At 40.1% G+C, this 27,743-nt stretch overlaps 1 protein-coding gene across 2 annotated transcripts in view; it reads left to right on the plus strand.

The window, feature by feature from the left end:
- LOC150076550 (LIM/homeobox protein Lhx1-like) overlaps nt 1–27,743 on the plus strand; it is a 499,435-nt gene that overhangs the window by 104,040 nt on the left and 367,652 nt on the right. For both annotated transcript variants that reach the window (XM_090388106.1, XM_090388107.1), the window contains exon 2: nt 15,891–16,096. In XM_090388106.1, the coding sequence (XP_090244232.1) occupies nt 15,891–16,096 (206 nt within the window). The remainder of the gene's footprint in view (nt 1–15,890; nt 16,097–27,743) is intronic.

Below are 27,743 nucleotides of genomic sequence, written 5' to 3' on the forward strand. Positions count from 1 at the left end.
TGCAGTTTTAACTGAAGCAAACACCTCTTCAGGTGGGATATTGTTACTCATTAACTTGTACACCAGTACCCAGGGATCAGCATTTCCCTGGGAATTCATCATACTTTCCCATGAAGCCTTTTTCTGTCTCTGTCTATATATCTCTTGGTGATATTGACGTCGAGCTTGCTTAAATCTATTTTTTAACACCAGTATTTCCAGGGATGAACGGGTTCTATCCCTTTTTGTTCTCTGAAATTCACGTCGTCTTCGCCTAGTTAGCGATTTTAGGTTCTATAAAACTGGTGACCACCAGGGCACATGATAATGTTTCCTCTTCCTAAAACTCATCGATTTGTCACATGCCTGTAGTATATTGTCCTGAATGAAATGTACCTGGTTGTCAACAGAAAGAGTTTCCATGACGTTCAACTGGTCCGATGAAAGAGACTCCTTGAGGGAACTCTCAAAGATTTGCCATCTGGCCGATTGTATATGATACCTAGGATTATCAGTCGTATCCGATCTGGTTCTAGATGTCAGAACCCAAACAGAAAATGATTACATTATGTCGCTAGTGGACCAGCTTGTGTGTAATTTCCAGTCACTGATCTTAGAGGCAATGCACGAGGTAACAGAGACACATCGATGAAAGAATGTCCTTGAGGGGTTACACAAGTCGGAGGATTTCCAGAAGTGTTGAGAATTCTTAAACGTTGCGAAAGAATAAGGTCCTCCAGCAACTTTCCTTTTTTGGTTTGTCTGTGGGCTATTCCACAAGGTGGACTCTGTATTCGCATCCATCAAAATGATTATCTGTTTATCCGTGAGGGATCGTAATATTGCATTCAAATGATCGACGAAAGGTTGAATGGAATCCCGGTACTGTGAGCAGTGGCAATAAATCGAGACCAGATAAATCTGGCCAAACCAACCTTACACACACACACAGCATGCGTGGAACACAGACTAGGAATCTGTAACCGTCAGGGTTGGATCTGTAATCACGATTGAAGCCCAGATCCATCGTCGAGCATTTCCGCCAGTCCCTATTATGATATGATTGAACTGTATAATCCGATAACGAATAGGTAGACCCTTAAAAAAAACCTTTATATGAATAAGGTTCTTGAAGACCAAGAACCTTTACGGAATGCTCTTGAGCAATAGTGGTTAGATCATTCATAATTGAAATTTACCGGTGGCAATTCAGTTGTAAGAATTTGAACTTGAAGCTGTATCTGTTGATGGTGTTCTATCCATAAGAGGTCTTTGACCTAATCATATCAACGGCTTTTAAATACTCAGGATATTTCGAATTCTTAAATGAATGCGCACAATTTCTTTTCCTCTTCTTACAATTTGGACACTCTGATGGTTTATCTTTATTTGGGTAGTCACCAAAATTATGATCCGTAAGTTCATAATGCCTACAAGTTTGCTGCTACTGAGTACAAACTCTTGCAGAGTGGCCCTATCCCAGGCATTTAAAACACTGGGAACAATGGTGTAATCTTTCACTGTATGTGAGGTCAACCGGAGATATACCCTGCGAACAGATAAAAGAATCTTGCGAATATTTCTTGAGACCTCAAGAATCCGATTCACACTTGAGTTATTTGGTTTAGGCTTCTTAGAAAAACGCGGCTTTATTTGTTCTTTGACCTCCTGAAGTGTGAAACCGTGATCTTTCAAGTTCTTGTGAAAGTTATCGTCCACTGTATCATCTGTCTTTACGTATGTCATATATTATGACAGTAGGGCCTAATTTCATAGCCGTCTCCGGCTTAAGACTGCACTCTCGCAATCTAGAAAATTTTCTAAACTACTCTAGATCCTGAGACGTAGCCGTCTCCGTTTGCCTTTATTTTTCTCATATACTTTAAGTTTGATGTCCTTGATGTCAGTTTGTTATTATTCCATGCTTGGTAGCAATACTTTGTGTTGGAGTATAGAATAAGAACAAACTGATGTATGTAAATCAACTTGCATTTTTGCTGTCTGGTCCTCTTTGGGCTTTTATTTTTGTTATTTTGGAAGCATGTGCGACTGCGCGTTCGCACATACACACTTTTTTTTTTTTTTCCCCAATTAAATTAATCGTGGTTTAAAACGACCGAAACGACATTTTAAATCTTCGGTCTACTGGGGGTTGTTTCCTGTATGGTTTAAACGTTTTGGTGTTAGGCGAAATATTATTTCTGCTGATAATGCCAAATGACCCCATTCGTTTTCCCCACCCCTCCTTCCCACGTACCTTCCTAATCAGCATCAGTCAAGTCACCTGGTTGTGCGCTGTTTAAGAAAGAAAATTACTTCTAAATTGTTTCTAAAATAATCTTGGTAGTGGGTAATTTTGGGGGCGTTCGCCTGCACGAGCGAGGTAAAGTTATTTTTTATTTTTTCCCCCTACTCAATATCGTTTGGGATCTAGACTGAAGAAACGGAAGTGCTCTGTTAGTTTTCAACTTCGCCAGCAAAAACAAAACGCTGCTTTATACTTTCGCAGTTTCCGTGAGTGATTCCAACTTGTACAGACAAGAAATTTAACTTATTGCAAGAAATAATGATCACTGTATGACACACGTAGGGCAGGCTCGTAAAAAGAATGGATTTCAATATAGGAAAACGACGGGGTTGATGGCAGATGCTTTAATTATGGATGGAATATCCTTCCGCCAATAATGTGAGAAGTATCAAGTGGATGACAACCGTGCTTAGCTTCAATATAATGGATAACTTATGTAATATGTACGCAAAAAAAGAAAATTTGCCGGATTTCAGTTGGTCTGATTTTAATGAAATTTGGGAAGGCTCGACAAATCGTTCTAAAAGATCCAAATATAAAATTTCGTGAAAATCCATCCACTAAGAGTCGAGGTATTACGCGCGGGCAGACGGACGGTCAAAGAAATAATATCTGCTATTTTTCTATTGGACCAATTTTAATAACCTTTTGGAGTGGCTCAACAAATCTTTCTAAAAGAACTAAATACAAAATTTCATAAATATTCATTCACTGGTATCGAGATATTATATACGGACGGATAGATATGGAAATAATAATTGCTGGATTTCTGTTGGTTTGATTTTAATGAAATTTGGGATGGCTCGACAAATCTCCTTAAAAGATCCAAATGTAAAATTTTATGAATATCATTCCAATAAGAGTCGAGGACAGGGTGGGGACAATAGGAGCTTTTTACATATATGCTAACCGCCTGTGAAGATTAAAATTATTATTTTGACTCCACCCAAGCGTATCGCTGGTATCATTTGTATTATGTTGAAGCAGTATTCACGGGCCGATTTGTATATTGTGTGAACTGAAGAAAAACTCATAATAAAGAACTTACGGGTAAACCCTTCTCCTCCCCTGAGAGCAGCTAATTACAGCCTCGATTGGTGAGGGAATATAGCAAATATCCTCCAGTCATATTACTATTTTTTTAATAATATTCGATTTGTTGTATTACTTTACTTTATGATTTTTATATCTTCCTCAGCTTTTGTTTGTTGTTATTTGGTTTTTAGGAGCATTAGCAACTAAGGCCATATTGCTCCGGGGATATGCGGTGGGCATTCCCTGATCTTTCCGCATCCTCCGTATTTGGTGGGCACGGGCTCGAACCCCGGTCTAATCAAGAAGCGTGTGCTACGCACTGCTTCTCCTGCCCTTCTCAGCTTTTAACAGTATTATTATAACCATATACTGTAATAAGAATATTATTAACTTTATATATTATGTAATAGTTTAATTTTTCGAATTTAATTATTTCATGTAAAAAAAATTTAATTCTATTTCGGAAAATGGGTAATTATTGGTAAGGAACTGGTTTTGTGGCCTGTCTCATTTCAACGTTTGATCTATTTTGGCCTCCTTCAGCATTTTATCTATTTTTAGCTTAAAAAAAAAAAAGGTTGGATGCCCTTGGTTTAGTATTAGTTATTAGCCGTATGGTGCTTAGGTGCCCGAGGATTTTGCTACACCAGCCATAAAAATATTAAATAAAATTAATTAAAATTAATAATATAAAATACCAATTTGACTCCCTCCTCACGTAGGTACATATCTATCTGATCTTTGAATTTCCCCCAAGTTGGCAGCCTCATTAACCCATGATGCAACTTATTTCAGCAATTAACAACTTCTCTGGCTGAAAGAAACCTTCCTGTAATCCAGTATAAACCTCCTTCCCCATAATTTTAATTTCTGCTCAGTTCTGGTATCATTGATGTAAAGAAATGGAGGCATTGCTAAGGCTGTGTGTAATTTATAAATACTGTACCAACAATTTACAAGATATGTTACTAAATGAATGGGTCGCTTTGAGAGTTATGTAACAATTCACAAGAAGTTTTAGCAAACTAGAAGTGCATAATAGTCCGATGGTTTCGTCCCTTCTCACTCGTTTGAAGACAATCTGGGATCGAATCCCCTCAGGACTCTACTCGCGGTTGTCGCTAGCCGATCTCAAGCAAAAAGGATAAAGCTTGTTCCCTGAGTTATTCCGGATTTTTGAGCCCGCCCAATATGCAAATCGGCTTATATATATATATATATATATGTAGTTTTAATGTGACACGATGAAATGAAATGCATAATTTATATATGTTCTATAAGTATTTTTGTTATTATTATCCTAATTATAATTGGACTCCTTTGCATTAGTAACTTTTGATATCATAAATAAATAAGTTTATGATATCTTAATGTTATAATTAAAACATCACAAATACCCTGGTCTGTCTGTGTCGCCCTGATCACTTTTGTGTTTGCGAAATAGAAAAAAATTGTCATAATTTAAAGAGGCTTCTGAAACTTTTCATTTGGAAAAAAGCAGAAATGCTGCCTCGCCCGAAAGGCCAGATTATCTTGGCTCGAGTTTGAACCATACTTGGAATAACATTTGCATTGTTAAGAGGAACAAATTACGTGAATTTCTATGGGAACTCTTAGAAAACATTACTTAGTTTTTTGGGTAAACAGTTCAATATAAACAGGAGAACGCTGCTACTTTAATCCAGATCGTATTCAGGTTGAGTAGAAGGAGCTAGTACTCTTGAGCCATTCAGCTGAAACGTGACAAATACAGAGTGCTGCTGTGTTTTTATGTCCACTTCGTCACAGAGTTTAGTAAGACGTCAGAGGGAGTTACCTTCAGGGAACAAATGAAGCTGTGTAACAAACAGAATGTCACTCACCAAGGATTTAGAGAAATAGCAACTTGCTGCGAATTTGCAAATATCGTTCATTGGAACTTAAGTAATTTAAATTTCAAAAGGTATTTCCAATTAAATAGATAATCTTTGCTCAAAACAAACGATGTTTCGAATTTTTGGAATTGAATTCGTTTTCAAATCTGGGATGTTGGAAACTCGTCTGCTCAACGACAAATCTCTAACAGAACTGATTTTAAATATTGAATTTCCTTAACCACATGGACAGATCTTATTGAAATATGGTCGACTCACAACGTAAATTTCTCAATTAACTGTTCTGAATAGTGTCGGAAAGATATTTTATCAGATCTTTCAGGTTTAGCTACTGCTTTTGTTAATCATTTATAACCATGGACAGGAAAGAAAACAACCTTCTTATAACTGATACTCCAAGTTTAAACAGATTGTTTAGCAATCTTGCAGTAAAATAAATAAATAAATTTTCTGTTTATATTTCGGTACGAAATACTATCCGTTATTGACGGCATTTCCTCGATTTCGCCTTGCGAAACAAGGCGTTCCTCAAGGCTCAACCTTGGGTCCACTTTTCTTTATTGTTTACATTAATTGTCTGTCAAATTTATTTCAAGTCTGCTAATGTTGAGTGGCAACTATTCATATGATATTAAGCTTTACAAAGTTATCTGTTCCTCAACTGGCAGTGACGAACTCCAGTCCTGTCTTTATTCTCTCTCACTCTGGCACAATAAAAATTACTAGTTTCGAAACCCATTAAAATGTTAATTATGTCGCTTTCGCTCTAATCTTGCATTATACGTCGGTATTTATATTCCGGGACGACCACAGATTATTTTATTTCAAAACTCTAATTGCAAGTACTGATACATTCAATGACTTAGGCGTCCTACTCCGATCTGATCTTCATCCCTCTTGCCCCTTCGATTATGTTATATCTGACTTGCAAACTTCCCCGCTTAGGCGTTCTTCCTCAATTTTTAAGAGTGACAAAGTTTCGAAAGTTTCTTCTCTATAAGCAGCTTATACTTCCCATTTTTCATTATTGTGATATTATTTGGTCCCCCCTATAGGTCTCACAGACTTCTGCGAATTCAAATCAACTTCATTGAATTCTTATGCTTTCAAAATTGCCTTGCCTTGCTTTTCACGGTTGAAATTATGTACCCTTTGCCGTCGCATCAGAATCGTTTCTCTTCACTCTAGACGAAAACTCCATGGATCTCTTTTTGTCTATAATATCATAAACTCTATTATCGATTCCCTCTTCTTGAACAAATACCTTTCACTATAACCCTCTTGAATCCTCGTTATAAAACTAATTTCTTACTGCCTGAACCTCGCACTCAACACTTACTTGCAAGTCCTCTGTTCTGTTTCCTTCAGCAAACGGAACAGAGGACTACTAAGTGTAAAATCAATTTTGTGAATAATCACATTTATTTTACACTTCAACTATCTATGTATAAAAAATACTCTTTACTCTGATTTGTTATTACAGATTTTGTATATATTTTAATACTAGTAAGTGTTCTGTATGTTCACCATTCTGTATGGTTTGTGTGGGTGAGAAGTCTGTAAATAAATTAATTAACTAATTAATATTTTAGCCCCTCACTCTGTAAATCGTGAACTGCACAGTATGCGATCAAAGCATACTTGATATTTCCTCAACAATGATATTGGCTATTGTCTAAGTTGGCAGATGATACAAAGGTGGGCAGGATGGTTAATGACAGAAATCAAGGCGTACTACTGCAACAAGCTTGGAAAAATTAGGCAGGCGAGCTTCCTAATTTTTCAAGGAAGTTGAGGTTTAACATTGGTAAATGCGAGACACTGTGTATGAACAGCAGTAATGCCAGAATAGTACACCAATTGGGTGATACCACACTTAAGATGGTAAAAGAGAACTAGAAGTAATTGTACTGTCCGGCGCGCAATTCTGTGAGCGGTGCAGATAGGCCATTAGGAAGGCTCATTGGGTTCTGCCAGTGATATACAAAAATTCAAATTATTATATTAGGGCCACCCGTAATTTCTTACATATACCCATTTATGTAATGTATCTGTAAATTGCGTATGTTCTCTGGTCGATTTGCCTGTTTTGCTGGACAAAAAAAAAAAACCCTGTTTCTGGTGAGGGAAACCTTACTATCTACGCCTGAGACCGACTAACTCAGCTACGGAGTGAAAAAAGCCCATTAAAGTTCCTGGACCTTTTCCACCCTGTATGGGGAGGTCCGTGATGATACCACTGTGCTACGCGCGCAGACCCAGTGATATACAGGAATTTTCCGTGTAGAGACGAGGTTAAAGTAACACTGCTTGACAAAATTAACATAACACGTAGAAATCATGGTGTAATCATGGCAGCTTGCGATGAAGCGGGACAGAATTTAGCATGGTGGTGTACCATAGAATAACAATGAAATGAGGAGACGGCAAGCAACTTAGGACAGGTATAGGGGATGTTTAACAATTGCCAAAAAGATCACATTACAGAAGTCGGTACAAGATACTCGAAAATATGGTCATATGACATCAGCACGGCGTATAACCCCCCCCCCCCTCCCACCTCCAACGGCTAAACAGGCCTGACATTAGCGAACCATGCTCGATATAAGGATGTTTATAAGATTCCGTAGCAACAAATCCCATTCTTCCACCAACTCAGACCTTAGCTCATCAAGCGACCGAAGAGTTGGCTGTCGGCGTGCAATGCGACGCCCAAGGGCATCCCACACATGTTCGATCGGATTGTTGAACAGACCTGGAACGTCTGTTCAACTGCGCCTCATGTCGCTGTGAAGAGCAGAATCAACTGTACAAGGGTCAAAAATGTGTTTGGTGTAGTTTTGTGTGTACAGTATTATGTGTTGTTTTGTTGATCTGTTGTTCTGTTCTGGCTGTTTGGCTACCCAGAAGCATGGATTACTTGGAGAGATGATTCTGGGTACTCGTCCACACCACGAGAAGGTGGGCCAGTCCCAGTAAAGAACGTATCCGTCTTAAAAGAGACTATAACCCACGTGGTTTTTCCAGTAGGTGGCCCAGGACCCACTGGAGACCCATTCCAGAGGGAGAAACCACCTGTGAAAAATAATAATAATTTTAATTTTAATTACGAAATTAATAATAATAATAAATAGATAAATAAATAATAAAAAATTTTAAAATAAAAATTTTGCTTTTGCTGCATTGGCAAAAAAAAACAAAAAAAAAAAAAACGCCCACCAAGTAGACAAGAAAATACAATTTTATGCTTCCCTCCTCACATAGTTAACTATCCAGTTGACCTTTGTATTTATTCAAACTGTGAGCCTCGACTACATGCGAGGGCAACTTGTTCCAGGACACGATGGAGTATTATCAAGGCTAAAAGAAAACTTTCTACAATATAATATAAACCTTAACCCCTGTAATTTGAATTTATGGCCCTAATTTTGGAATTTTTTATAACAGTGAAAATTTCCCCTTCATTCATTTTACTAATCCTTCTAAGTGCCTTATAAACCTCATTCAGGTGACCTGACTGAGGTTTATATGGTAGCATTTCGCACATTTTGGCGTGTGCTACCATTCGGTGTTTTGGTTGTTGGCATTATCATTTTCGGAAATTTGATTGCCTCCCGGTACTGAAGCCTTTTAATTTTGCACTTTAAATGCACATGATAATCTGCTCCAGATGTAGAGCACCTCGCTGCATTACCGTCGTTTATTATTTTATTAAATGCACATGATAATCTGCTCCAGATGTAGAGCACCTCGCTGCATTACCGTCGTTTATTATTTTATTTATTTTATTTATTTTTTTTTTCGGCAATCATCTGCTCACGGATTTTTTTTTTTTTTTTAATAAGTTCTCATTCGTTAAAGACTCGAATGACAGCAGTCTCTGACCACTTGACACTTGTTGGTGAACTAACGAAGGCACTGTACAGTCACACGGTTTATGCCCTCCACATGGTGTGGAAAAGGAGGCGCTCGATTCCCCTCAAGACAGGAGAAAATTTTGTGGAATTTTCCATTATGGTTCAATACATTCTGGTATTTATAATAATGCGTTCAAACCAGATGTAATCAGCTAATAAATTCAATTGATTTAGTTAATAAATTCAATTAATCAATTAATTAACTGATAATGGCAGGATTGCATAGTTACAGGCCAGGGCCATGTTCAATAGAGAGAAATCAGTAGCAATCAAACACTATCTTGGTCCAGTCTATCTTGGATAAAGGCAAACTACCTTACTGGATTTTCCCCCTAACTGGACCGCAGTAAATGGCTAAGTTATTTTTTTCAGTTCTCAGCAGATCGGTGAGAACTGGAAAGATTCAGAGATCCTTGCCAATATCCGTCTAACGAAACAAGAACTAATTAATGCCCTTCCACCAATTTATTATAAAACACCTCAGCTTTTATACTGGATCACATATACAACTCTGTTTTGAATCAACAATTCATTTCACCTGAGGTGCAAGATCTGTCATTCCAAGCCACTGCCAAAAATCCCATCTTCAACAGACTCGAAGAGAACTTTAAACCCTTCGCAAGAGCCACAAGCCTCCTTAAACGGATGGAAAAAGCCATTCTACTAATACTTACGAACCATGTGTTCCCAAAACCGTCGCCCTAAATTTGCCGCTTCCTGCGGAACAGATCTACCAACCTCCTTTCCACAACACTGAAAATTCTCACAGCTTTCGAATCTAACAGTGAATTAGAAAAAAAACGTATACCGACATCTAAACAGCATTTGACTCCGTTCATGACATACTTCCACTGTTGGAAGTATGTCATCACTACTGCATCAAAGGAGATGTGCTTCACTTCTAGAAGTCTGTACTGGAAAATAGGACTTTCCGCCTGAGGGTGAATTTACAGATCTATGATCTTCGGATGAACATAGGTATCTCCACGGAGGGGGGGGGATATTTTCAAGTTTATCGTTTATAGCTATCTTACATCTATTCACTAGGAACAGGAATGACGTACTGCAAATGATCGGAAAATGCTTACACCAGTCAAGCTTTCTGACACTCTGTCTGTCACATATCAAATGAATAGCATCCTACATCTCAACTAGCGAAATATCTCAGTCGGTGTATGGCCGCAGCATAAATCCCACTAAATCTGTGGAAGATTTTTCGGTGTTGTTTTCCCTGAAAAATTCACCTACATCCGGTGCTTCACAGCATTCCTATCCCTCTTGCTGGAAAACGTACTGATTTAGAGGTAGTGTTTGATTCAAAGTTTAGGTTCCATCATCTACTCCCACCACTGCAATTTATTATCCATCTGAAGTTCAGATGGATAACATAGTCTACTTCAGAGATATAGCTGTTGCGCTGGGCTGCGTGTTTATACGCAGTATACCGTGTGTGTGTGTCCGCATAGTCATCATGCACCCAACAGCTCTTGTCTGCTGTATAGAGTAATCTGATTAGTTTGTAAAACCCCCTGATATGTTGCTATTATAGGTATTATTACATACTTCGTACTTCCTATCACTATACCCTCGCTGATAGTACACTTGATGTAATCACTGTCCTTCGCACACCGGGTTGGAATCCCGTCAATGACGCAAGGAATTTTTATGGACTTTTTTCACAACGTGGCTGAGGTAGTCGGTCTCAGTGAGGGATTAATTGTTTTCTCTCTGGGAAACGCCGGTTTTTGCCCAGCAAACACAGAAATCGGCCATAGAATACATGGAATTTACAGACACAATATAGTGTCGCCTCGTAGCCTTAGTTGCTTTGGCGCTTAACACTCATTCATTCATTCCTATCACTATAAGTATGTAATAAAAAAGATTGATTACTCCTAATACTTCAAAATATGGCAGATATTTTGAAGTATTAGGAGTAATCAATAAGCCAGATATGGCTTCAAAATATCTCATCTTATTAGGAGTAATCAATTTTGAAGCCAGATATGGCTTCAAAATATCTCATCTTACCTAATTTGGACGCTGCAGTCTTTATCTCATGTTGTGTAATATCACAAGTAGAAATAATAAAACCTTCCAGTGATCGATTTCTGTATTAAGCATATTATTGAAACTTACCGGTTTATTTTGAGATGTTTAACATATAATATTTTCATAATAATGGCAGACATCGTTACTGTGGATTTAATACATGACTATGTTAACATGAGTAAAAAATTACATCAGAACTACTCTCCTGCTCTTTTACAAAACAGATCGCTACATAGGACGAGGTTGCCACCACTTTGCAAATCATCACTTGGACTGGCGAGTTCACACTTCAGGTGATAATGTGCATTATTATATTTCTTTTCTATTTTTTTCCGCTCTGTATTCGTTAGCACTTAAGCATTATTTCTTAAGTGTTCTTTAGCACTAAGGAATTATTTCACATGCAGTGGCAAGTCAGTAGCCAAACATCTTTTATTATCACACAAAGAATACGAGTGATGCTTCTATGCAGTAGTCCGGCTGACTAAAGACACCTTTATCGGATTACTTTGACAATAGTCTTGACATTATGATATTGCAAGGTCAAATGTAATGGCAACATCGAACGTGAGCGACGCCTTCATTATATCTGCGGGGGTTAGGATCGACGTAGGGGTGGTCGCGTTGTTGTCTCGCCTGATTTCTAGGCTAGTTCTTGGATTGTAAAGGTGTAATTCGTGCGGAAACACAGTTCGTACTGAGGTTAGTTGGCCAGGAGTGCAAGTGCGGAAGGGATCAAAACGTATTGATTTCCTGGACAAAGTGGGGGTGGCCTTTATGTCCAGCCACGGGCATTCAAGGTAAAACCATTCGAGCGAAAGTCAAGTAAACAGGCGTTTAACCCGGATGCGTCCTTTGTCGGTAGTCTTATTCCGATAATCGCAGGTCACCCGTAGCCTCCGAACTGCTTTAGAATGGTTGGACAAATCCGGCCGACCTTCCTCCCACCGATTGGGTTTTAGTCCGGCGGTTAGTCTTAGCTGAGAGCCGATTACAGAAGCTGCAGCAAACCACGCCGCTGACACGGCCTGACGAATGCTGCACCTTAATCTCGTAACAGTCGCTGCTTTTAATCCGGGCTTAAGACTTTCGAGATCTTAGTGATCTGATTGGTGGCGAACTGGCGGTTGCTGAGAATCTGGCGCTCTGACATCGGGGCTCGTTCTTACGGCTTACCGCAAAGGTTGAAGGGGTTTGGAAAGAGATGACCCCCACCTGTCGTCATCCCTTACTCTCACCTTATACGTCGTTGGGAATTAACAGGCTGAATTACTGGCATCAAGAAAGCTTGCTTCGGCGCTAATCATTTCAAGGAATCTCGGAGTTCTCTAGCCAAGGAGTTATGACATTCGATTTATAGTAACCTCAGCGGCTATAGATAAACATGCAGAATAACGGCTTACCAACAGTGTAATCAATATACAACGTTCGATGCCGATGTAGTAAGTGAAAGCGGCAAAACTTCAAAGCAGAATGATCATCTCTCAGCGTCTTTAAGGATAAAAGTTATTTTAAAGCTCACTTTATATGACGATTTACTCCCCAGCTCTCACTATGAATATGGCTGATGTGCCCTCGAAAAATCTGAAATCTTGAGCTTTGTGTGTTTGCTGCACTGTATAGCATATGTGGAAGAAAGCTTCACAGGACAACGTATGGATATGAAAGCTCGGTTCATTCTAATGTTCAATACTGCCCTACCAAAATTAAAAGAATGAACAGCAACCCCCTTCTCCATTCTAATATTAAAGACATATCGAGTTATCTACGCTTCTGCTATTTCAGTAGAAATGGGGCCTCACCAACTTTAGTGCTGGGTAACGAGGATTGTTTCATATTTTCTACAAGGTTTGTGGGGGATTATACCACATTTTTTTTTTTTATACCACATTATTTCTTACTTTGTATTTTGGCGAATAATTACACCTATCCTATAAAGAGCTCTTTCTAAGACAGCTGGATATCAAAAGATTCTCTCAGGATTGCTGAAATACTTCCGAAATGTGTAAGAATAATCTAGCAAGTGTTCTTTCCTTTTTGGTTTTGCCTGGAGGTTCGCAGTTCTGCCAATTCTACGCTAGTAGTTTCACCCCACTTGTTACTCGTTTGGAGAGAGGGCTGGGTTCGAGTCCCATCGTAGATTGGAGAAATTTTTGTACGCTTCTTCAATCGGGGCATAGTTAGGCGATCTCAAGCGGATTGAGTAGGGTTCCCCCACTGAAGTAAATTGACCTGTGAATACACATTTCGTACAGACATAATATATAGGACACAATATAATGTAGCGTTTACCACTGGCTAGTAAGCACGGAATAATTACTCGAAGGTTCTAATGAAAGGCATGCCATTCTCAACAGGCGAAAAGCAATTGATTATGACATAAGCAATTGCACATAAGCCTTATGTGAATGAAATCATCCAATTTTGGGTAGCCATTTAATGTTCAACATTATAAAAGTAAGAGATAATGGGATTTGAAACATGCCAATGGAGTGTGGTATCGGAAAGCGATATTGCTAGACTATATTGTTATATATGGTAGGACACTAGCAGTTATCCAACCAGTTGACGTATATACGTCAATTGACACCAAAAATACAATAATTATAAGAGGAAATGCTTCATTTGTAACTTCAATTTTTGCATATGTACGTATATGTCATCAGGACTGGTGGTACTGCAAATTTTTGCATAATTGTAATTTTTCAGGTTTCCATTAAAAATACGACTAAATTATCAAATTAAAACGAATTATTCATTCATTCACTCCTTTATATCAAAAGCCTCGACAAGTTATAACGAATCACTTATTCGTTAAATGTTGTTCTTTTATAAATAAATATTTTCATGCGGATATATTAAATTGCATTGCTCCCATAAAGCAGTCTCTGAATAAATAAATAACGAGTGGCAGAGTTAGTGTGCCTCAACATGAAGTGGAATATAGAGTCAAACTTTCTACTGTGAAGTATAAATTAACGACAAGAATTCGCCACGTTTGCAAAGACGCTTCAGTTCGTATGCTGGCATCTGATAGCTGACAAGATTGATCTTTTCTTTCCATGGCGACCTCCCTTATGGAATCAGTTGATGAATTTTTCAAAATGAGAAATGGAAGAGAACGGAAAGTTAGGGCCAGGAAATATATTTGCATAAGTCACATGATGAAGCGTTGTCTTTTGCCATAAAATGTCTAACGGTGTACGAGACTCATTGTTTTAAAATCCATTACTGCTATTCTTAGTGCGCAGCGTTGCCCGCATTCCGTTCTTGACAAACCTTATCGTTCTGACGCCCGGGTTTCGCTCGAATCAGCGATGGATTTAGGTTCCTGATGTTTCTTATCGGTTCTGCCTCGTAGGCGGGGTGAACGGAGGTCGAAGACTCGAGTATCAAAGGCTTAACTTTGGTCTTAACATGGCGTTTGAACTCTCTGGTAATGTAACAATCTTCGTATGAATATTCATGGCCGGTGTGCGTGGGCATTTCGTAGCACACATCTGCATATTTGGACGAAACCGTCACTGAGAGCTCCACGTGATTGTCACGGGCTGCTCTTCTCATTATCCCTTTTCCTCCCTATCTTTGTTCTTATTTTAATTGTGACTCCGCTTACTCCTTTTCTTATCTATTCGATTTCTTCTCATTCTCGATGCACCATTCCGACAACCTACTGTCACTTCTTTCTCTTGGTTTCCAGTGTATGTACATTTTGTCTTTTTCTTTCTGAGACTTTTTCTGTTACCTTTCTTTATCTTTGTTTCAAAATTCTGTTTACTTCATTATCTTCGTTTCTCTACCTTTCTTTTTTACTGATTTTTTTTTAATAATTTGTCTTTATCCCCTAATTTCGCTCTAAATGCAGCTAGCACCAGCAACGTATCATTATGTCGAATTCGTCTGGTGTTACTTTGACATCATTGACCATCAGTTGAGAAGGGGCATCAGCAACTTAAGCCATTTTGCACCGTATATAATGTCTATAAATTACGTGGTCGATTTGCTGTTTTCTGGACAAAAAACCCGAGTCTTTCCGGGAGGAAAGAACCACGCTATCCACGTGCGAGACCGATAAACTCAGCTACGTTTGAAAAAAAATCCCATAAATTCCTCGTGTCATTGACGGGATTCGAACGCAGTCTTTCCCACCCGGTGTGCGGAGGGCGATGATTATACCGACTGCTTTGTCCTCGTGGATAGAGAGAGTCATTTATTGCTAGAATGTGTACAAATGTATATATAACGGGTTCAATTATTAGTAGTTTAACCTCAAAGGCTAGGGGTTTACAAGAAATTGTAGCTGAATTAGTAGGCTAAAGCCCAACATCAAGGTAAAGAAGTCAACATCGCGAGGCAATTGGGTGGCCAGAATTCAATGTAATCACACCCTAATATTATTCTTATCAGATAACTGAATCGAATCCAGTGTGGTCATAGTTAAAGAATGGTTCTTAAAATGAGGGCATCTTTTGTCCTACGAAGCATATCACATATCATTGCACAAAACTACGATCACCGTAGTGAAGCCATGAAAAATAAAACGTTATCTGAGGGGAATGAATGCTGCAGTTATTCTTTAGTTTGGTTTTCGTTTACTATATTTAAATTTTTATAGCATTTAAAGCTAAGATCCAGTGGGCTACAGTAAAATTTATCACCACAAGCCCATGTAGATGAGCATAATTACAAGAGCTGTTGTTTAATATTATTTTTATGCCATTTCAGACGTTTTGGGACCAAGTGTTCTGGATGCTCACAAGGTATCTCGCCCACTGACCTCGTCCGGCGGGCCCGTAATAAAGTATTCCATCTAAAGTGTTTCACCTGCATGGTATGTCGGAAGCAGTTATCGACAGGCGAGGAGCTGTATGTGCTGGATGAACACAGGTTTATCTGTAAGGAAGACTACCTCAATAGTCGGCACAACCAAGGTAAGGCATATTGTATTTGCATGGTTTTGGTTTGTGGTGGAGAGATGGGGAGAGGGAACACAACGAGCTTTAAGTCGGAAGAAAGTTTTTTTTCTTTTTTTAATTGAACCAGGCCAAAATGTGATTAGTATGCATCTTTTCTTTGAAAACATTTATTCTACCTAATGTTATTGAGCTATACAGTATATAGAACAACAAACGCAGTAAACCGAACAATTAAGTGACAATTTACATACCTTTGTTGGTTACCAGAACAAATATTATACTGTGCTTTGCTAGGAATGGAGGGTTTCGGAATAATTTTAAGATTACATAGCAGCTGTACAACTGGCAAAGGAGCATTGCATTATACACTGTGCTGCCACTTTATTAGGTACACCTACCTAGTAGCGTGTTGAGCCTCCTTTAGCATTCAAAACAGCTGAATTCGCCTAGGCATGGATTGAACAAGATGCTGAAAACGTTGTGCAGGAATGGAGTACCATGCAGGCATGAGTGTGTCACGCAGTTCCTTGAGATACGACGGAGGTGTAGGCCTCCAGCTCATCCCAAAGGTGTTCAATAGGATTGAGATCCGTGGACTGGGCGGGCCACTGCAGCAAAGAAAAGTCATTGTGATCCGGGCTTTGTGCACCGGCGCATTATCCTGCTGGAAGTAACCATCTGACTGACTGAGGATAAACTGGCAACATGAACGGATGCACTTGATCAGCAATGATGTTTAGGTACGATGTGGCATTGACGTGAATCTATGGGTATCAATGGACGCAACATGTGCCAAGAAAACATTCCCCACATCACCTTGCACAGTAGTCGTCAGACATGACGGATCCATGTTGTTTTCGCTAAATTCTGAGCCTTCCATCAACGTAATGCACCAGGAACTTCGACTCGTCAGACCAAGCACCTGTTTTCCAACCCTCGATAGTCCAGTGCTGGTGTTGCTGTGCCTACACTAGGCGTGCTCTCTTGTTCTTCATTGATAACAAAGGTACGCGATGTGGCCGTCGGCTGTTGTAGCCCATTCGCGACAAAGTGCGACTAGTGGTCCGTTCGATATTTTGTTCTGCGCACCAAGGTTGTATTCTGACGTGATGTGCGACATTGTGGCTCGTCTGTTTGCTTGCACAATTCTAGCCATCCTCCTCTGACCTCTCTCATCAACAAGTGATTTTCTTCCACAGGAGTGCCGTTGAGAGGATGTTTTCTGTTCGTTGCACCATTCTGGATATACCCTTGAAACTGTAGTGCGTGAAAAGTTCAGGAGAACTGCCGTTTCAGAGATGCTTTGTCCAGCACGTCTTGCACCTACTACCATGCCACGTTCGAAGTCCATTAGATCACTCTTTTTCCCCATTCTTGCTACGGTTTATACGCTTAACTGATACTAGAAAGTTTGTTCTGCTGCATTTATATCGACAACTATGGCCATATGACTTGCAACGTTGTGGGACAAACCATTTGTGTGCACAGCAGGGGTGTACCTAATAAAGTGGCAGCACAGTGTATATAACTACTAGTATAGGTCGAATTACGGAACTTGTGGATTTTCAGTGACTTTTCATTGATTCTCTGTCAAGAGTGGTTTCCCGTTAGTCGCTTCTACATATAGTGTGGTCAAGGTTCAGGAATCAACAGAAGCGACTGCAAGTTCATCCGCTAACCGTAAAGCATTATCTTTCATAGTAGAAGTGTAGTTGACAACGTAACGCAATAATTATGGATTGTGGAAAGATTTCCGATGGAAGCACGAGTCGAGCTATGCAATGTCCAGATTCGACGGTCCAGTGCATTCTTGGGGATTGTTTTTAGAACACCGCTTACAGAAATACATCCCCCCCCCAACGATGTAGTTTGGAGAAGAACGCGCCATGATGTTGGACTGCGATCATTAGTCACCATGCCAAGAATCCTCGCTACATTGCTATTTTGAATGGAGTGGAAATACGGCGTTGCAAAACTAGCCAGATATTTTTGGATCTTTTTCTGAAAGACTTACTATATATATATATATATAGAATGCACGAATAGGAAATGTAAAGCAAAGAAAGGAATTGCACCTGAGTGTACAAAGCTGCAAAAACAGAATACAAAAGTATATGGATGAAATCAGAAAATTTCTGATTTCATCTATATGTTTAGAATTCTGTGCTGTTTTTTTTCATATAGAATAAGTATATTATTCATTTGGCGTGTTATAATAAGTGATTGCCTAAATACAGGGATTGTAAGCATATCAATTAAACCGGCATATTTTAGTGTTAAAATAAATATGTATAAGTAGCCGTTGTGTCATTTGTTGGTTTTCTCTAAAGGTATATTTGGGCTGCTCAATGTCAGTGTTTTACTTCACACATTTAGCACATCTTTGGATGCTCAGAAATCAGTCAGTCTTTCCCTTTCTGTCTCTTGGTGAAATATTATATTTTACTTTGTGGATTTGCGGACATATACTGCTGATGCTCTTACAAGCTCTGCCACGTGGTGTTTCTGCCAGTCGCGTTTATTCTTCCGTATACAACTTTCTCAGCTTTCTGCTTCTTTTTCCTCTCTCATGGCCCAGCAGCATCGGCATTCGGATCGAGTATTCGCCTTTCCTTTCCTGAGGCTGTAAAATGTTTATTTTCTCCATTTGAACCGCACACTAGTGGAAAAAACCTTCACTAAGTGCACAGAGCGTAGTCATTGACTTCTGTTGGAGAGCGGCTTAGGTAGTTAAGAGTCAGAGACGCATAAAACACATGCGTCAAGAGCTTCATCGCAGGCACTGATTTAAGGGTGACCTTTCACGAAAAATACATTAAGGCGGTGTTGGGGGCGGTAACCCATGTCTGGTTGGTTTCGAAAAGTACCAAGCTGTTCTTTATTTTATTTTTTATTTATTTATTTTTAACTATGAGAGAGAGAGAGAGAGAGAGAGAGAGAGAGAGAGAGAGAGAGAGAGAGAGAGAGAGCTGTTGTGATTTTAAGATACAGTATTTTATTTCTCTTCCACTAATAATTACTAATCAGGCGTTCCGGTAACCGAAGTAGTACAGTGCCGCTGACTATAGGGACCTTTTTATTTCCAGTATTCGTTTATTCTATAACTTTACAGTTACTGTAAAGATGGATTCATAAATTCAAATGAACAAAAGGTTATGACTGTCCTGAAAGCGAAGCTTCAGTTCTTCATGAGGAGATAAGCACTTGATGGAACTCTCTTGGTTTTAAATTTAATTATTATTTTAACGGCACCGGAGCATATAGCTCATGTTCCTATAGTGTATTTGTAGATGTGTGTGTGTGTTCGCAGGGCAATTTTCATGTTGTGCGGGTCTAAAAACACGCAGTAAAACCCACTGAGATAAAATCTAGACCTCTTCAAACAAATAGCAGCGATGTATCGTGTATGTATGTAGACTAGGCTACCACGCAGCAGCGCAGTGCAGAAAAGTTTTCTTTTGTGTCATTTTCTGATATTTTCTACTGGATCGGCATATCCTAATTATTCTTTTGTTTCTGTCTTCAGGTAGAATTTAAACTTCTCCACGAGTGAAGAGCAATGTTGTAAACTAACAACTTCTCATCAGTTTTCCATGGCTCAAGGTTTGGGCTTTTGCCGCTCCCACCACTGTTAAGAGTACTCATCTCTTCAATGTAGAAGCCGACCGGGCTAGCTGGGTGGGTATAGTGCCTGCCTGGCAACCCAAAGGTCTCGGCTTCGAATCCCGCCTCGGACTTGTATCAGAGTAGTGCAAAAACCTTGGGAGGTGCATTATGGCTACAGAAGCCGATGCGCCAACAACTAACCAAAAAAAAAAAAATTCCATATTGAAACATCCATAATGAACGTTTCATCTCATTGCGATCTTGGAATCATTTTTGCCTTCAAGCTCCATCAACACGTTGAACAACTCACGAAATGTGCTCGACCCTATTTATTACTATTTATTATTAGACTTCCAGAACTCATCCGGAAGGCGCCTCCGTAGCCAGGTGGGAAGGAGCAACAGTGCGTAACACACGCTTCTTCTTCTAATCTTGGAATCATTTTTGCCTTCAAGCTCCATCAACACGTTGAACAACTCACGAAATGTGCTCGACCCTATAACTACCATCAGAGGTAAAGGGAAGGGTTTTTGTTTTCGTAAAGGCGACTATGATGGTCTGAGACAGTATTTAAATTCTATACAGTGGGACCAACTGATGATGTTACCAACAGCAAACTCAAAATGGGAAGCATTCAAGGAACTAATCTTGGTGGCTACCAGGCTTTACATACCAACTAAGAAATATTGTTCAAGGTTTAGGCCTAAATGGTTGTCAGATGGACTAGTGAGACATGTGGCAGAGAAGAAAAATGCATGGGATACATACAAATTAATGGGTGACATGGAAGCCTATGATAGATATAAGTTGGTCTGTAACCAAGTCACAAAGGAGATTAGGCAGGCAAAGGCAGACTACGAAAAATCCTTGGCAAAGGATGCAAAGAAAAACAGAAAGGAGTTCTTTACATACTTGAACTCGAGAAGGAAAGGGATGAATCAGATTGGTCCACTGGATATTGATGGTTCAACAGTTGAGGATCCTGCTCAGGTGGCTAACAATCTAAACGAGTATTTTGCATCTACATTCACGCATGAGGAGTTATTCAGGAAGGAGAATGATGTAGGTAAAGTAAACATTGGCAGTGAGCTGGATGATTTTGTAATAACTGAGAGGAAAGTGGAGGAGAGATTGTTGAGGATAAACATAAAAAAGGCACCTGGGGTGGATGGGATCTATCCAGTTATATTAAAGGAGGCAGCAAAGGAAGTATGCAAACCCCTAGCCATAATTATGAGAGCTTCTTTGGACTCAGGGGAGGTACCCATAGACTGGAGATGTGCAAATGTAACCCCAATTCACAAAGGAGGATCAAAGGCTGACACAAGTAATTATAGACCTGTTAGTTTAACTTCTGTTCCAGGTAAATTAATGGAGGCACTGGTTAAAGAAGCACTGCAGGATCATCTAGACAAGAATTCAGTTATAGCTCAGACGCAGCATGGTTTTGTTAAGGGCAGGTCTTGCCTGACCAATTTGATTGGATACTATGATGTAGTCACAAAAGAACTGGATGCAGGGAATAACTTTGATATTATATATTTGGATCTTATAAAGGCTTTTGATACTGTTGCAAATGGAAGACTGCTGCACAAATTGGAGCAGTGTGGCATTGGAGGCAAATTGCTGCTATGGATAAGGGGATGGTTGAGTGGCAGATGACAGAGAGTGGTAATCAATGGACACTGCTCAACGTGGACTAATGTTATTAGTGGAGTTCCTCAAGGTTCAGTGTTGGGTCCATTGTTGTTTTCGGTGTTTATGAATGATATTGATGATGGGATATCAAGTTTAATGTCTAAGTTTGCAGATGATACAAAGGTTGGCAGGGTCGTTAAGGACACTACTGACGCTATGCTGCTGCAACAGGATCTGGAAAGGTTGAACAGATGGGCTGAGAGGTGGCAAATGAAGTTTAACATTGACAAATGTAAAGTACTACATATGGGTAACAGTAACCCCAGAGCAATGTATCAACTCTGCGGTACTACACTGACAGTGGTGGAGAATGAAAAGGACCTGGGGGTAATTGTGCAGGCAGATATGAAGTTCTCTGAGCAGTGCAGACGAGCTGCAAGAGTAGCTCATGGTGTCTTGTCACAGGTGTGATATACAGGAATTTTTCTAGCAGGGATAAGGAGGTGATTATTCCCTTGTATAAGGCAATGGTTAGGCCACATCTTGAGTACTGTATACAGGTCTGGAGGCCTCATTTCAAGAAGGATGTAGAGCTGCTGGAACGCGTACAGAGAAGGGCAATAAGATTGGTGAATGGAACAAAGGGTTGCTCTTACGAAGAAAGGCTTAAGTTTTGCAAATTACAGAGTCTGGAGACTAGGCACCGGCGAGGTGATCTGATAGAGGTGTATAAGGCTTTGAATGGTTTGAGCATGCTCAATGCCAATGGGATTCTTCATCTTTCTCAGAATAATCACCTGAGAGGGCATAAATTCAAATTGGGGAAGGACGGATGTCGGATAGATGTGCGGAAATTTGCCTTTGGCCAGCGGGTGGTTGGTTGGTGGAACCGACTTCCATCACTTGTTGTTGAAGTTGATAGCCTAAACAAATTTAAAGCTCAACTGGACAGGTATTTCGAACGAACGGAGGGGTGAAATGGGAGAGGGTTTTTTTTTTTTTTTTTTTGGCTGATGCTGAATAAGCTTGCTTTCTTGCATCATATTCCTCTACTAATGCTAATGCTAATCAAGAAGCATAGCACACGGTTCTTGATTAGACCGGGGTTCGAGCCCGTCACCACCAAATACGGAGGATGCGGAAAGGTCAGGAAATGACCACTGCATCTCCCGGAGCAATATGGCCTTAGTTGCTAATGCTCCTAAAAACCAAATAAATAACAATAATAACAAATAATTCATCCGGAAGAAACGTTTATTGTGGGTTAAGATGTTAACTGGCTTAAATCACAAACCCTTGCATATGGGGTCTTGCATATCATCCATTAGAGTGTAGAGTGTGTTTAATGTCAAACGGCACCAGGGGTTTCCCCCCCCCCATCTTCGCGTACTATGCATTGTGGGTGTGAAACAGAACATTGTCAATGCCAGAGGTTTAAAAGTGTTTTGATTTTGTACATGTTTGTCGTGTACCGTTGTTCCTCTGGTCATTTAGCCGCTGGGCCCCTAATGGAACCCAACGTTGTCCACACTCCGCCTCGTGGAGGCAGACCAGGCACACCACTATTATAGTTATTTACTCTGGCAGGTCCTGTCACCTAATTTCCTGAGATTTCAGTGGCTAGGACCTTTAAAAAAAAAAAAAAAAAAAAAAAACCGTTATAGATAGGGGTCAGCCAAAAGGAGTACTGTTTATGCGAATAGATGCTATTAAATTTTTGGGTGTAGGGCTCAAGCAATTTAACAATGGTTCAGACACTAGTAATTGTAAGTTAGAGAGAGGGGGGGTGGAGACTGAAGGCTGGGGGAAAAGACAGAGATAAGGGATCCATAGAGAAGATGACCGCCAAATCATTGGCGCAGACCCATGCCCCACCAGAGGGAAGAGGGGCGGTGGGGGGGGGGGGAAAGAACACCTCCCACTCTCGCCCGGGGAGTGCAGGCAAAGGGCCACGCAAGGGAGCGTGGCTAAGGAGGAAGGGGAAACAAGAAGTCTCTTTTTTTTTTTTTTTTTTTTGCCAATAGCATTTGGCAGAAGAGGTGCTATCTGTCCGGTTGTCCCAGTGTGATCCCAGCAGGGATCAGACCAATTATAAGGTCATTCGTGGGATAAATCTCATCCGTGCAGTCCGGTGTTTGGAGTCCGTCTGTGGTTTGTCAGGTCCGTGGTATTAATCTTCAGCGTGTTCCTTCGCTACCTTGGATCGGGTCCTGCGAATCCTTTATTATGCTAGTTCAGTCCCAAAGGAAAGTCTTGTATCTGGGTGAGAGCCGGTTTGGTTGGGTCCAAGGATGGACCCAACCAAACCGGCATTCAGGTTAGTTTTGTCGTGGTGTCTGTTCTTGATCCCTGTAGATAGCAATAAGTGTCCTCCTTTGGGGTGAACAGTTCCTGGGCGAATTTTGTCAACTCCTTATACTCCTCTTGCGAGACCAACAGGTTTGATTCCCTGTCGCGAGGAAACTAAGTCAGTTTTGTCGTCATTTTCATAGTTGTACTTTTTTTGAGACCATGTCTCCACTTACCCACAGATATAGCGGGATTTTTCACTAATTTAAAACTGTTTAGTTTGGCATTCAGGGCCCCATGACCTGTTAAAAGATACGTTCCATTATAAGGAGCTGGTAGCCGCCACTTAAAAAAAAGACTGACATAGTGTCAACATCCTTGGGATTTTGCCAGTATACCTGTCAGCAGTCGCCGTTTTTCTCTCGAACGGCTTACCCTACCCGGACATGGTATCAGACACTTACTCCTCCTAAGCGGTTTTTTCTCCTAGCGTTTATGGTTTTGTTTCGGATTTATCATAGCCCCCCCTCCACACAGATGCGTATATGTGGATAGTCGAATAGTATTTCTGTAAAGATGCGGACTGAATATGAGCATCTCCTTTAACGTCATATTGGACCACTGCTCTTATGTCCGATTGACATATTCACGGTACCGGTCGAAAGGAATCTTCTCTGCAACGAAGTGAGAGGAACAGAATTATGGATCATCTCGCATACAGGCTTTTGTCCCTCTGCATACGGTTGGGAAGGGGTATTCCGTTCTAGGCAGCTAAGGGAGTTAAGCTGTCATCTTCTGGCCTCGCAGTTAGGGCCAGACATGAGTGATCCTAATCGATCCTGTCCAGTTCTTCGGGATACTTCTGCGTCCTGCAGCTGTCTGCACTGTCGGAGCGCTTTCGTCCTGCTGACCTGACCGCTCTCCGGCACAATGACTCATAACTCAAATTACTTTGAAGCTATGCGGCCCTTTCGGAGTATAAACAAAAAATATATATTTATTAATTTTATTTATATTTGCATATCAGAATGATGTCAGTTCGTTCTGATAAATAAATAAATACATATGTAAATAAAATTTCAGTTTCAGTTCGATTTGCAAATGGCGTGATAAAATCACAAATAACGCATTTTTGTAAACTGAATGGTTTTGTTTTCTTGTTTACTCTAAGGGGCGATTAAATTAATAGATTCTAACGCATTGGGTTATGGCAGATCATAATCTATATCTCATTTAGGAAGAATATAAATTTTTCCCAAGAAAAATGATTGCATCAGTTCTTTCTTTCATCCGATTTTGAGAATAATTTTTATTTTAATTCAAAAAATTAACTAGCTAAGGACTGTTATCTATATTTATCCTACTGTCTTGTTTCTTTAAGGTTTGCTGAGTTAGGCCGTCTGAATATTATTTATATAAGTCTCTTGTTAGTTTTCTTGATGCCTTGATGTGATTATAGGCAATTATGTTCCATGTTCTGTTTTTTTTTTTTTTTTAATGAATACTTTCTGAATAATAATTGCATAGCTAATATCTATAAGATAATTATATTTTACATAATTTCAGACTTATAAAATGGTGTCCAATTCGAACTCTTCAAGAGGTTCTTTCATTTATTTCGATTTTCCTTTTCTATAATTAAGACTGTGATCATATGATTATAGTATAAAATTCAAATATGAAATTGTAAGGGAGCGTGATCTGAAATTAATAAGGCCTGAGTTTCATATATATATATATATATATATATATATATAGTTAATTCAAAATTCGAAAACATTAAACATAAGAATTTCTCTTGTCGGAAAATGCATGTTTTTTCGACAAGAGTGAAAAAAATCAATTTTTTTTTACTAATAAATTCCTTTTTAGGTCATTCACATGTTTTGTATATTTAAGCAAGAAATCTCTTGCGAGTGACAAATATGAGCTGATTGGTGTTTTTCCTACAAATATTCCAATAACTTATAATAATGTATAACTTACCGTATTTTGCATCGTGAGTATAATATATACACTGAGTGATCACTGAATTATGATCACCCCTATGAAAATTGACCACGTGAGGTACGAGAGTGCTCAGTTAGTCGACCTACGTAGCATAGATAAGATGTCAGTGGTTCAGTAGGTAGTAAAATTCTGAGCGTGATGGGTAAAAGGAAGGATTTATCGGACTTTGATAAAGGGCAGATTGTGGGAGCTTGACGAGCTGGTGCCTTGATTTACCAAACGGCTGAACTGGTGGGGTGTTCGAGAACCGACTTAGTTAAAGTGTACCAGGACTGACGTCAAAATGGTCAAACAACGATGCGACGGCAAAACTGCAAAGGTCAGCGAAAGGTTGATGTTAGAGGTGAGCGCCGGTCCGACGACTCGTACAGGCACAGCACTGTTGAGCAGTTGACTACCCAATACAACACGGGCCAACCCGGAACAATATCTGACATGACCATGCGTCGCACGTATGGGCTATACCAGCAGACTACCCCTACGGCATCCTCTCCTAACCAAGGTTTATCGGCGTAAATGTCTGGTGCAAAGAGCATGCAAGTTGGACATTAGAAGACTGGAAGAAGGTGTGCTGGTCGGATGAGTCACTTTATTTACTCCACACCGTGGATGGTCGTATACGGATTTGGGGTCAACAACATGAGGCTCTTGATCCATCATGCATGGTATCAAAAGTGCAGGCCAGTGGAGGTGGTTGTATGGTGTGGGGCATGTTTCACTGGCGGGAACTTGGATCCCTGGTGCATGTGGAACAACGTACCAGTGGTCTCCGCTATCGTCAACTGCTTGCTGACTGTACACCCCGCAATGTTACACGTTTTCCCGAATGGCGATGGTGTCTTCCAAGATGACAATGCGCCGAGCCATCGGGCACTTGTGCAGGAATGTTTTGAGGAATACAGTTCTGACTTCCAGCCAATCGATTGGCCTCCGAACTCTTCTTCCCCCCCCCCCCGATATCAATCCCATAGAGCACTTGTGGGACACTATGGAAAGGCATATCAGGCGTCTGGATGCACCAATCACCTCCATACCTGCATTGCTGAGGGCATTACACAGCTTGGTTAGCCATACCTCCCGAACGCTTCCGACATCTTGTTGAATCAATATCACGTCGGATAGCTGCTGTACTGAGGGTAAAAGGAGGACCTACGAAGTATTAGGTAGGTGGTCATAATTCAGTGATCACTCAGTGAATATATAACACAGGCCTTCTGATTCAGAGCGAATAAGTAACCTTTGATTAGTAAAGGCTCTCTCCATATGATGGTTAATTCCTCTCTGATCCCTTTTTGTTTTCTTGTCTTTTTTTTTTTTTAATCCTGTAACACTGATAGTAATTTCCGAGGCTACTTGTGGTTCCAAGATAATTGCAGAACGCGTTGACAATAGAACTCCTCCCGCGGCAATTCCCCTTTCAGCAACACGTGAAGCACTCACTCCACAATTAAATATATGTATTCCGCTTCCTCGGTCATATGATGTTTTGGGCTTTGAGAATGGCGACATCTTGAAAGTTAAGATATTTCTCACGAACCACGATCTGGAATCTTATTGTGATATTATCAGAGGCAATTTTCATTTCATAAAATATAACTTATAGTTGTGCTCATCTGTGCAAACCCAATTTTATCCTGAACACCACGTCGAGATTTGTTAATCGACCTTTGTTGTCGGGTAAAGGTGAGGAGATTCGTATGGAATACATTGATTTATTATTTTAGGTTTGGATTACTTTTGTAAACACCTCTTGGCAGTGAGAAGCTGAATGCAGCTGGTCTGTAACTTTTTTTGCTGATGATTGTTTTTTCCCTTAGGAATCGGTTTTATTTGCCTTATCCCACAGGAATCCTCAAGAAAGTATTGGATCTGGAATTTTGGGTGCTGAAGTAGGCCAACGAGTGAGTGATCTCGCCGGCCTTACGCCACATCCAAGACTCTCTCTCTCTCTCTACTTCAGCCTTGGGTTTAGGCGCCTCCATAGCCAGGTGGGAAGGAGCAGCAGTGCGTAGCACACGCTTCTTGATTAGACCGGGGTTCGAGCCCGTCACCACCAAATACGGAGGATGCGGAAAGGTCAGGGAATGACCACCGCATATCCCGGAGCAATATGGCCTTA

This window comes from Mastigoproctus giganteus, chromosome 13 (genome assembly GCF_048544385.1).
Source record: "Mastigoproctus giganteus isolate SK-2022 chromosome 13, ASM4854438v1, whole genome shotgun sequence".
Lineage (NCBI taxonomy): Eukaryota > Metazoa > Arthropoda > Arachnida > Uropygi > Thelyphonidae > Mastigoproctus > Mastigoproctus giganteus.